This window comes from Physcomitrium patens, chromosome 23, assembly GCF_059467195.1.
Source record: "Physcomitrium patens ecotype Gransden chromosome 23, ASM5946719v1, whole genome shotgun sequence".
NCBI classification, from domain to species: Eukaryota; Viridiplantae; Streptophyta; class Bryopsida; order Funariales; family Funariaceae; genus Physcomitrium; species Physcomitrium patens.
In genome coordinates, this window is record NC_143432.1 from 8,794,510 (window position 1) to 8,806,835 (window position 12,326).

General features: G+C 41.5%; 1 protein-coding gene across 1 annotated transcript; it reads right to left on the reverse strand.

Moving 5' to 3' along the window:
- Nucleotides 1-1,747: 1,747 nt before the first annotated feature.
- LOC112276041 (putative pre-mRNA-splicing factor ATP-dependent RNA helicase DEAH2) lies at nt 1,748-6,695 on the reverse strand. The gene is made up of 7 exons (XM_024506994.3): nt 6,124-6,695; nt 5,670-5,857; nt 4,281-5,365; nt 3,711-3,836; nt 3,145-3,383; nt 2,530-2,648; nt 1,748-2,263 (listed from the first exon to the last, which is right to left on the reverse strand). Exons 1-7 carry the CDS (start codon nt 6,388-6,390, stop codon nt 2,134-2,136), a joined length of 2,154 nt encoding a protein of 717 aa, XP_024362762.1. The 5' UTR covers nt 6,391-6,695; the 3' UTR covers nt 1,748-2,133.
- Between the last annotated feature and the right edge of the window lie 5,631 nt (nt 6,696-12,326).

Below are 12,326 nucleotides of genomic sequence, written 5' to 3' on the forward strand. Positions count from 1 at the left end.
CAGTTTATAACATCTTATAATGTGTGCGCACACCACAACACAATCAATTTTGTAAGTCATTTGGCCCATTTTGATGGCCATTGTAGGACCTAAGCCTTCCTTTTGGCTCTTTGAAGCCCCTTAACCGGCTAAGCTAAGGTATCATCCATAATGAAGCTTCCACCACATGTATATTCATAAGATTCTTCCACAATTTCGATTCTCCTCGTGACCTTGTTGCTCACATGTCGATTACACGCCCATTTCCAACTTGTTAATGACTTTGTCCCTCGGAGGTCCACAATACGACACACAGTTGCGACCATGCCAACCAAAACAAAATGGGTTGCGAAGCCTGCTCACTTGCTGGCCATGGTGAGGGCACGCAGGGATCGATGCAAGGTTCCTGTGAAGGCAGGAGCGTTGCTTACGCGGCGATTGAATGTGTGGTCGGGTCCTTTTGCAAGGGTCAGCGAGACGATTCAGTCTGCAAGCGACTGAAGTGCGGGGTTGCCCGTGAACGTAAGCGTGCAAGGGGTCGACGGGCGGACCGGCAGATGAGAACCGAGAATGCCGAGTGGAGCTTCAGTGAAACAGATCTAGGTCCGGAACGCCCAGATTGCGCGCGAGCTTGCGACGAACAGCCGGCAGGGATGCAGGCTATGGCTCTCTCTCTCGCTGGTGTTGTGTGTACATCCCCATCCATCCATCTATCCCCGGCGCCGGGCGATGAAAGGTGGTAGAGCCCACTAGCGGGAAATGCAGATGCCAGGGGGTGGCGGTGGCGAAGCCTCCCCTCCTCCCATATGCATTGGCAAGGAGCAGAGTAGGTTGAAACTACATATACGAAGTCGAATAATTCAGAGCTCGTGTCTTTGAATAAACCCAAAGACTGCAGCAAAGTAAAGATAAACTATTCCACGGGGGATGACTTTTGGACCCAACCGGCATCCCACATGCCGGATACAACACCCTACAGTCTGACGTGGAACCCACTCATCCTCTCTCAATTCTGATGCCCCCATGTCACTAACTCACTGTGACCTCCGGTAATACAATCTCGCCCAGATGGGCTTGTATTGGCTCCGACAGACCGCAGTTCGCAGTTCGGAACTGTCTTAAGGATTGAGGTACATATTGGTTCAGTGGTTGTCTCGAGCTTATCGTGGGGGCGACAGTATTTGTGCAGACATGATATCTCGCAGATGATGGCTGGCGCCTCGTCCAGCATCCTTGCTCACTGATACGGGGCGACGCATAACAATCTAATGAAGACTTTGATTCATGATGATGACCTGGATTGGATGGGATTGTTTGAACTGGAGTAGGTTGTGTGAATCTCTCTTGCAGGAAAGAACTACCGGTGGCAGCCGAGTCGGTTGCAAACTGTGATCGAAGGGAGCGGTATTTTGTGCCTCTAAGCTACTATTCGAAATGTTGGAGTTGGTCGCGATGAGACTTCTATGTTTATACCTTGGCAACCATTTTCAGTATAATTCGTAGCTTACATAAATACTGCAAACTCTCGATAGAATCGTTTTCTCTGAATTTCTTGAAGATTCAACATTTTAATTTAATGGATTAGACTGTTATAAAGCTGAGTTCTGCGTTTGAAGGCTGTGCCCCCAGGGTTCCGATGCACGCGTCGAATAGTTATGTGCAGTGGGGTCCTCACGCATCAGTCTGCCCTACCCTTGACATCGTCAGAATATTGTATAAATCAAAAGCAATTTTCACAGCTGCATGAGTATTTCATTGGCGACAACGGTAACCATAAGTCAACGCGGACCAAATCGCAAAGTTTTATATTTCTTGACGTTGTTGAACATTAGCAGCAATGCATACCAGCATAACAAAAATGTAATTTTATGACAATCAAATCCTAGGACCCTTGATTCAATTGTGCAGAAATCCCTCTTTGATGGCACCTACCAGAGGAGATGACTAATCATTCCTTCGCCCACCTCCACGTGTTTAAATATGTTTCCTTGTCGATCTGCAAAGGGAGAATTACACCATCCTTGCCTTCAAGATCCAGAGCCTCGTTAAAAATGCAATCTGGAACCTGACCTTGCCGCTCCTGTTCACTAAGCCGTAAGCATGAATATGTAGAAGACCAGATCCGACGCCTGCACTTAGTCTACACCTTTCCGACTACCTTTTGCCGCTCTTAGTCTCCGTTTTTTCTCTCTCGCGCTTCAAGTATAGTCGCTCGAGCACACGTCTACCTTCGCATTGAGGAAAGTTACTTAAATCATAGTAATGCGGAGCAACGTCAATCAACCTGCAAACCCAAACACACGCTCCAACAAAGGATCTTAGAATATAGGCGATCTATCACGCTTAAATCCCAAAGCAGTTGCAATCACCTACTCTCCAGATCCCATAACCTTCAACTAATCAGGACAAAATACACGTCCAAAGTAACAATTATTCCTGTCTACAAACTGATCAGCAGACCCAACTATTGAATGCCATTACACATACAACACAGCTGAATGAGGATTTACGAGTCTTCCACACGAGCTGGAAAGGCATCATGCAACTCACCATTCCCCGCGCACATCTGTGACTATTCGAATAAAATTTCGAGTTGTAAGTACAAACTCATTATATAGAACCCATTCTGGTTTGTGGTCTAAACAACTGGATGGATGTAGATGGACCATCTGCGAGACATGGAAACGATCAATACAGAACTTTAATCATAACAAAACCTGCCCACCTTTTCATGACACATGACGTGCAATAGCCATTTCAGTGGTAATAGACTGCAAAAGCTAATATTGTCCAACGATAGACGATTACTATACTTATAATAGCACTTCATACAATTTATCTACAATAGGTTTATAACATAATATCTACAATTTCTACATACTCGGATTCATATTGCACCTAAAAAGAACAAATAAAAGACAAAAAACTAAGCGGACACAGGACACGCGCTCACAAACAAAGTCACTTCAGCACAGCGCAAAAACTCCAGAAACTGGAACTCGCAACAAAGGCTCAAAACTACTACAGAACTTGAGTTATCAAGTGTAGTTATCAGACATCAGACTTTGTGTAGTTATCAATGTCTGCGGCCGACTGCCAGTATTCAAACAATTGCAACCAAAAGAATAAACTCCTGCAATGACAAGACATTGAAGGGTAGTACACCTGATTGTCCTTCACAGTCAGGTAGTGACCAGTGCGCTCCAAATGCGCCACCTGCATAAAGTACCCCGCCAGCATAGCTTTCCGAATGTTCACGTAATAATCCCGGCTGTTGAAGTCCGTGCTGCACATCTTCAGGTTGTACCGATTCATGATGCGCACCAGCTGAGTCCGAACATTGTCGGCAGACTTCAACGCTCGCGCATTGATGAAATTTTCAAAACACCAGGTGGCGTCCTCACCTAAACAATGCACACATCCAACCAATTCAGAGTTCCAAATCATGCCATCCACGTAGCCAAACGTTCCCTCAATCTGTAAACCAGCACTTCAAATGAAGCCACACGAACCGCCTTCCTACTCCCACTCACCATGCGCCATCAAGTTCACTGCAGACCCCAAACTCAAGGTTGGCATACACAATGGCATGCGCGAATCAAACTTGAAAAACACAACACAACAACCCCTCACCGACTGACATATTGACCACAGTAGCGAATCAAAAACCACAGTCCCGCGATATTCACCACTCCCACGCGCACAGCGAGAGCGAGGGAACGCCAACGTACCGTTCTGTTTGAATGCGTGATACACGTTCAGAAGCGTCAGGTGGTCTCCGTCGATGTGCGAAAACCGAGCCTTAGCTTCGTCAGCTGCTTTTTGAGCATCCCTTGGCCGCATGAAGCAATTGGGAACTAAAGAAATTACGTGGCAAGGCCATATAATTTATGAGCCAAAATATTTCACAAAGAGTGAGGGGAGCAGCACCACGGGAGGTCAGCAGACGCAGAGAGGGCGAAGTGCCGTACAAAATGATGCACGCTGATATGACTCTGCAACACTTCTTTACACTATCAACATCCAACCTCTAACCATCACCTACGGCTACAAGCACGATTCTCTCACCAACTCATCCTCAACATTTCAATGTGGCATGCCTGCAACTACTAAAGCAGTACAAAAATGCGCACCAAGAGATTGCACAACAGACTCCATGCACTCCAACAACATCGCAAACGTTCTCAGTCCATCACCACTAAAACTCCACACCCGTGTGTTTCGCTCAAACGACAATCTACGCTGGCCAATGCGCTCATGCCAAGCTAAAAGTGCATCGGTTGCAAGTAAGACCTCCGTACCTGATAACATTGCAGTTACTGAAAGAATCTCGTTCGAGCAGTTGAACTCCGGGCTCACTACCAGCATCTTCGACATCTGCGGATCCAGTGGGAACTCGCTCATCAGCTCCCCCAACTTCGTCAGGTTCCCATCATCGTCCAGGGCTGCCAAGTAATTCAGCAACTCCAGCGCCCTCATCAGCGTCTCCGGTGCAGGAGGGTCCATGAAGTCAAAATGCACCAGGTCGTCGATGCCTAACTTCTTCAGCGTCAGCACCACATTCGCCAAATTCGACCGCAAGATCTCAGGGTACGTCTGCGGTTGCAGATCGTTCTGGAAACTCTTCTCCGTGTACAGCCTGAAGCACTTTCCTGGCTGCGTCCGACCTGCACGTCCCGCCCTTTGATGAGCGCTAGCCTTCGAAATCGGGGAAACCAACAGCGACTCCACTCGAATCCTGGGATTATACACCTTCTGCTTCGCAAACCCAGGATCGATCACATACACGATCCCGTCTATGGTCAGAGACGTTTCCGCGATGTTCGTCGAAACCACAATCTTCCGACCTGGTGGACCTCCTTCCTTTGCTGGTGGCGGCGCTGCATCGAAGATCTTCTGCTGCATGGCAGGCGGCAGCGTGGAGTACAGTGGAACCGCCTTCACTGGTCCCACTTGGTCCCCCAAGTTCTGCACCTCCCGACCTATCTTCTTGCACGCGTCCTCAATCTCCTCCTCTCCCGTCAGAAACACCAGGATATCTCCGGGCGGTTCACAAATGTGGATCTGGACCACCGTCCGAATCGCAGCCTCCAAGTAATCTCTCTCAGGCTCTTGGGTGTAAAATATCTCCACGGGGTGCAACCTGCCAGGGACCTTCATAAGCGGGGCCCCACTGAAATACGCCTGAAACTTTTCCGCCTCCAATGTGGCACTCATCACCACAAGCTTCAGATCTGGCCTGTTCTTCAACACCTCCTTGAGAAGACCGAATAGCACGTCTGTGGCCAAGGTCCTCTCGTGGGCTTCATCAAGGATGATCACTCTGTACCGCTCCAGCAAAGGATCGGTCATAGCCTCTCGCAAAAGCATACCGTCGGTCAAATATCTGCGAAGAACCGGTGGCAAGTCAATGCCCGCGTTCATCAGAACAATTCAAGCAAACGACAACCCACATCCGCCGAAGCATACAAGTGCTGGGCGTGCAATTCTGCTGGATGTATTCATAAAGTTAATAGTGCACTGGCTTGGCAACCATGGTTCCAAACTTATGAAGCAATCTACTCATCTACCTCGCACAAGAATCGCAGCATTAAGCATTGTATTTTTTCGGTATGAGCAAGCATAGATCTCCTGAGGACCACGACCTGCACGAAGGCTCCAACCTCGAAACCAAAGGTCAAAAGACGTACTTCAGAGTGGTCTTCGGACCGCTGCAATCCTCGAAACGGATGCTGTAACCAACTTCGTCTCCAATCGTCACGTCCATCTCGTCAGCAACACGTCGGGACACGGACATAGCTGCCACCCTCCTTGGCTGAGTGCAAGCCACTTGCTTCCTGTTGGTCGTGTACCCTGCTTCAACCACAAATTGTGGAATCTGCACACACCAACATAAGCCCTTCAGATGGACTCGCTTCCTTCATGTCTCTTGTTAATTTAGAGATTCCTGCAAAGGGAAAGCCAGCCAGAATACACAGCCCCAGAGAACAGAAAAAACAGCATTCCTCCAAACCTTCGAAGACCTGGTGCAAGCATTCTTGGCCGCCCAGAAAAACGACCATTCAATCCCACAAGCATAGGTCGCTTTTTTATCAACGCCAAGCCCCCTAAACTCAGACACATCATCATGTCAGTTCGACATACCTGTGTGGTCTTTCCGGACCCAGTCTCTCCAACGAGAATCATCGTCTGATTCTTGGCCAAAATACTCAAAAACTCCGCCTTCTGTTGCCAAACGGGCAGTGTCCGCCGTTTCTCCAAAATCTCGAAATACTTGGCAGAGTAGGGCCTGCCGGTGTGAGGGTTCAGCACGGGACCACCACCGCCATTCCCTTTCGACTTCTCGCTCCCGTTCGCAGCCTCGTCCACCACATCGAACAGGCTCAATTTCCTCTTCCTCTCGCCCGCCATCGCTCCCGGCGGCCTCGAGTTTTAGTCTTCGACCGCTTAAACCCTCAAACCCAGACAAACGTCGCGATCCCGCGAAACCCTAATTCACAAACACACCAGAAATTCTTCTTCTCCTCCACCTCGATCACAATGTCCCCCCTCGGATGTGCGCGCACGAGCACGGAGCGTGACAATCGCCCGCTCACAAGCGCATGAGAAACAACGGAATTGGTTGTGTTGCCCTTGAATGGGCCTGACTCCGCAACCTGCGAGAAACCACGACCGAGTTCAGAGGAAACGAGGCCAGGACCTCGTCTTCTTCTGCAGACTTCAGCTTTGCTTTGTTCTTCGAATAATTAACTTGTATTACATTGGATTATTATCCAGGTTTTCTATTACACTCCCTTCCTTGCTTTCTGTCTTAGGGTTTTGGTTCTTTTCAACTTTTTCCCTCCCTCACGGTACTTGTACAGAATAGGTCACTATGGAATACTTAGGGCTCTGGTTGATCGAAGTACATATGTGTGTGTATATATATATATATATATATATAATTTATTATTATATGTTTTGTTCATAAGAAATGTGCTTAATTCATGAAGCAGATTATAAACTTTGTTTTCGATTTTGTGGCACGGAGCAGATCTATATATATATATATATATATGTACATATATGTATATGCCGGAGGAAGCAAGCAAACGAAAGAGATCAGCTTGATAAAAAAAAGGAAGCGTTTTATTCTCTTGCACAAAAGCAATTGTTCGAGACAATTAGGCTTAACCTAAATATACAAAACCGTGCAAGGTTATAATGTGGGTTATGATTTTTATTTATTTATTTATTAAGTTAATCTGATAAATTAGAATGTCTTTCAGTTGTGGTGTGATACAAGCTTTTTGAACGGCCTGTTAAAATAGATTGAGCTAGTAAAAAAAAGCATTTATCCTAGTTTGATATGTTTTTCTTTTCACGACTTTTTTTTTTTTGGGGTTTAGAAATACGATTTTAATTAACATGCCATCTCAAGACTCTTTGGTGGCAATTGATTTAACCCTTAACAAGGTCAAACTTATAGTTTGTGGACAAAGGCAAACTAATTTAATAGAAGCCAAGTCCACAAAGTCTACAATGTAGTTTAAGATATTGTTGTTGAGAAAGTTGTATGAAATGAGTACTGGGTTTTTTAATGTCTTCTCACATACAATTGGGAAAAATCCACTTAAAAACAATTAACACTATAATTACCAAACAAGCTTGCTTGGTAATATAATATGTTTTTTTCTAATATAAAAATATAATATTGCTATATAAAAAGAGGTAATGGGTTTGTACTAGGAAATTGGAAATAAGTTATTCTATTAAAGTTTTCTACAAAAATAAGTTTTAAGTACACTACAAAAGGAAGTGCAATTGGTTATTTTATAATATTTAAAACTAAGCAACAATTTTTTTCTTTTTGATTTATTTATAAAAAAAATGTCTTATTAACATATAACATTATTAATTTGACAAAAAAATTAAACATTTTATTGATCTGTTGAAGTTAAATGTTAATGAGACAAATAACAAAAATGTCTTTGGGTTTTTTGTTTTAAATAATAAATATTTTATGTTTGTACAAAAAATTTACAGAATTGATTAATTTCTTAAGCTTGGAAATAAAACCAATTGTAAGTGTAAATAGAGCCTTATCTAAAGTTATCAAATCCAACAAAGCATAAAACAAGAATGCCTTGTAATTTCTTAATTTTTTTTAATAATTAGAAAAGTCCTCAATACAATCTTCCTTAATGCAATAAAAGAGAGAACAATTTAAGAAATTGGATTCTGAGAAAGTAGAATAAAATAAACCACCAATTAATATGTAGATTAATTAATATTAAGAATAAAAATGAAAGAACAAAAAATAATTAATACAATTGATATTCTATTCTAGTTTAGTTTACTTTCAAATTTAGCAATAAGTTAGGATAGATTAAATACAAAATGGCAAATAGAAATAGATTATATAGGAATTTTAATATATATATATATATATATATATATATATGTTTCATAATAATTATGTAGGTTTTTGAAATTATATGTTTTGTTTTGCTTTTGTAAATTAAACTATACAAGATGAACTACACAAGTATATTTGGTAGTCTTAGTTCTTCTATTATAAGTTTTAAAAAAATATGTTTTCTTTTTAAAAGAAAGAAATATATATATATATATATATATATATATGAGATTCATGATTATTATTTTGTATACTATTATTATTCTCTAAATATTTAAAAAATCAATATACATTGAAATAATTTCTATATAATAAGGTGAATTCAATAAATTAAATAGTTTTAAAATTCTCCTTCCATGTATATGTAAATATGTGTTTTGTTGGTTTTGTTGGTGTTAATTTGATCAACAACCAAGCAAATTTAGATTTTAAACATGTACTTATTGACAATTACAATATATATATAATTTGATATTTTGGTTGAAATTAAATGGCTACAAAGAAATTTTATCATTAATATTGTTAAAACTAAAATTAATTGAAACTATTTTTTATATTAAGAAATTTTAGATAGACCCAAGTTTTTATTAAATTGATCTATCTATGATGAAGCATATAGTAATGAAGATGAATTTGGTTTGTTTTCATTAGTTTTAGATCTAATAGTAAAGAAATGAATCTAGAGATCATTTCATTTATATTTATTTATTTATTTATTTATTCACAATGGTTAGGATGAATAGGTCAATTCAAGTAAAGCCCACGTCTATTTAATATTTTCCTTTATATTTTATATTTTTTAAAAAGAATCTTATCTAATTTGGTTGTTATTTGAGACTATTGCTATGTCTTTTAAATGTGATGTTTTTAAGATCATCCATTTATTGCACCTATATTTGAATTGTAAAAATTATTAATTTTATTTAATAAGAGATAGAAAAATAAGAAAAATTAAAAAGTCAAAATTTTAAAAGAAAAATATCATATATATCCCCCAAATATGCTAAAATATCAAGAATACTCTTATATTCTTGATAATAGCAAATCTACCCATTACTTTTGTGATAATAGCAAATCTACCCTTGAATGTGATATGCTATCACTATTCTTCCTTTTTTAGGTGCATCTAGGGTCCAAATTGCATCTCGCACAAATTTTGGCACCACCATTTTTGACATTTTTTGACACATTTTGCCTCCTCTTTTTTTAATGTCTATGTATTGTACAAATTTCTATGAAAGTACATGGAAAAAATTTCTACACTGCTGCACCACTTGCTATGTGGATGACTTGGAGGTTGGCTTAAATCTTGGTTTGGGTGCAAGTTTAGAAGGGGCACTTCCTTAGAGATTTGTTGTATTTGATTGAAAGTGATGGAGTCAGTTCCATAATGACTTGGGAATTGATGAGCCAAAGTGGGGTGAAGTTGCAAAGGTCTACAAGGGAGTTCAAAGAGCACTCTTTTTGTCCACAAGTATTAGTCTTAGGATTTAGTTCTTGCTAAGAAGATTGCAACAACAAGAAGGACAGACTTGGCAGAGAAGGCAAAGAATTTAAAAAAGTTATGTAGTCCACTTTTTTACTCGGGAGCTTCCATTGCCGAGACTCAAATCCGAGGTTAAAAAATAGCACCAAAGTGCGATACAGGAGGTGCCATGGCACGTTGGTATTGGCTAATTGCCCATTATTGGGGTGCGGCCATAACGGTAATGCATTCTCGTTTTTGCCACTTGGCAAGGTGTTGTTCTAAATTGCTGACCTACTGCCATGTGTAATAGCTCATTTAGCTTGGTGGAGCCAAATTAATTTGGCTTATACCTGCTCACAATATAATCAAATTAAGCTTCTGTATGCTCTCATTCTCATGGTTGTCTTGGTTATACTCCTAGGATATATTAGGATTAACAAGGGTGACGATTGTCGAGGTTGAAGTATGCTCTTTCATTCGCCAACTAGTCATGAATGTTGACACTATGTAGGTATTGCACAGTTGCACCATATATTTACAGAGCCGTGATGCTCCCTTGGAAGCGAAGGTTGTTTCTTGTATTTTCTATAATATAGTGAAGATCTTTTGGCCCAGATGGCAGCGAGTCAAATTATCTCTGGCGTTCCACTTGAGCCCTCCATTGACAAAAGATTGATTGTGGTGAATCTGGTGCTTGGTTTTTGAGCTCTCGTTTGACTTCTTCCAGTATGGCATCAACCTCTTGAACCATTCTTTTCTCTACTTGAGTCTCTCGTAGGATTTCAGTTGAAGTTTGATTGTGTTGTTCAACAGGGTTATCTTCTTGTTAACGGGACGCTGAGTTGGATGTGTGTGATTGTTGTCTAGGAAGCCCCTGTTCAATTTCTGTGAAGAGGGCGTCTATTTCTAATGAGAGGTTGTCACTTTCTGTGGTCATTTCAGTGGTAGTCCTTGTGTGATCCAAGTTGAGTAGTATCGTTGGCGATGGATGATTCTTAGCCTTTGCTAAGTCTTTGATAGAAACACAATAGGCGGGAGCCATTTCCAGTGTTGTGGATTTCCTTGGGTTGCAAAAACCCCTTGTGATGTCCATACTTTATGAAAGAAGGCTATCATGTTGTTTCGACGTTCTTCTGAGCGTTTGAACTTGATGATGCTGCACCAGACTTCGGAGCGGATATGAATGACCGTCTTCCAAGTTTAGAAGAGGACTTTCTCGGGAGAGAATGGATTGCCACAGTTCTCCTGACCACATTTCTGAACCCAAATATTCCATTTCAAACTTACCCGTAAGAGATCTCAAGGAGTGTTGTCGTTAACCAAGACTTTGTCCACTGAATCCCATGCAGAGGCTTCTTCAATGTTGGTATTGTTATGTCTTGTTGGAAGTCCGAATCTGATGTTGGGCCATGTGTTGTATATATCAGCAAGGCCATAATTTCTTCTCAGTGCAAACATTAGGCTCAAGATTGGAGAAACACGATTACATTTGTAGAGCGTGTGTTCTATGGTTTCTATATCACTAGATGAGCATAGTCCGCAGGTGCTTCTCCTAGCTGCTTTTGACCTCCATTGTCCTATAGGTAGTGCTCCTGCTAGGTGCAGCCACTGCATTGCTGCAAGCTTACGCAGAAGCCATGAATGCCATACTCGCCTTATGAAAGATTTCCTTTGCTGATCGTTATAATTGAGGCTCGCCAGATCGCTAAGACCATTCATGTGGGCTGCAGTCTTGTCAAGCCCTACCCTATAGCTTCTTTTGTTTGTATATTGATAGAAGTTGCATTCTTTTAGTATCCCCAATCTTAGCCACTTCCATTCTTTGGGATCCCAGCCTAGCTAGTTGATCGAGACTTGCCCAAAAAGCTAGAGTTTGGAGTCATTTGTTAGCTCACATAAATTAAATTCAAATACATCGTTCTTCTTACCAAAAGTGACCAGAATACGAACATGGTGTGGGATGCCTTGTGGTAATGGGTATAGACCGAAGAGGTAATTTAGAATTTCTTCTGGTTCAAGGACTTGATACTTGTTACGTAGCCACCTGGTCATTTTGAATCGTCTAAGGTGGTAAACGATTGAAATCTTCGATGTCTGTAATGAGACCCAATCTCCTATAGCTAGCGGTGTCGCACTAGGAGGTGTCCATGGGGATTGCCTGTTTCAAAGTTGCCCATTGGGTAGACATCGTTCGTGATCGTATAATCGATTTTATAAAAGAATTTGTATGCCATAGACCCGAGGGTTGGTGAAAGACATCTTTAATTTGGAATAGATTCTTGTGTACTCAATTTGAGAAAGATGAAGTGGGTTTGATACCGAATTGGACTCTTGATGTTTGTGTGATCAAGCGATTGCCGAAAAGAGGTTGTCTCAGCATTTTGGTTGGATGTTCTAGTGGCTGCTGTTGGAGCCCTGATTTTGTCTCCGTCCAAACTTGAAACATTGCTCACCATATTGGAGGGGAGCCTCTAGGATGTG

Excerpts from the sequence above, each read along its gene's own strand:
- LOC112276041 (XM_024506994.3), bottom strand. The coding sequence starts at position 6,390 with ATGGCGGGCGAGAGGAAGAGGAAATTGAGCCTGTTCGATGTGGTGGAC. Across the intron at positions 3,837-4,280 it reads AGTAACTGCAATGTTATCAG|TTCCCAATTGCTTCATGCGG; the intron begins GTACGGAGGTCT and ends TAATTTCTTTAG. Across the intron at positions 3,384-3,710 it reads TCACGCATTCAAACAGAACG|GTGAGGACGCCACCTGGTGT; the intron begins GTACGTTGGCGT and ends TGCATTGTTTAG.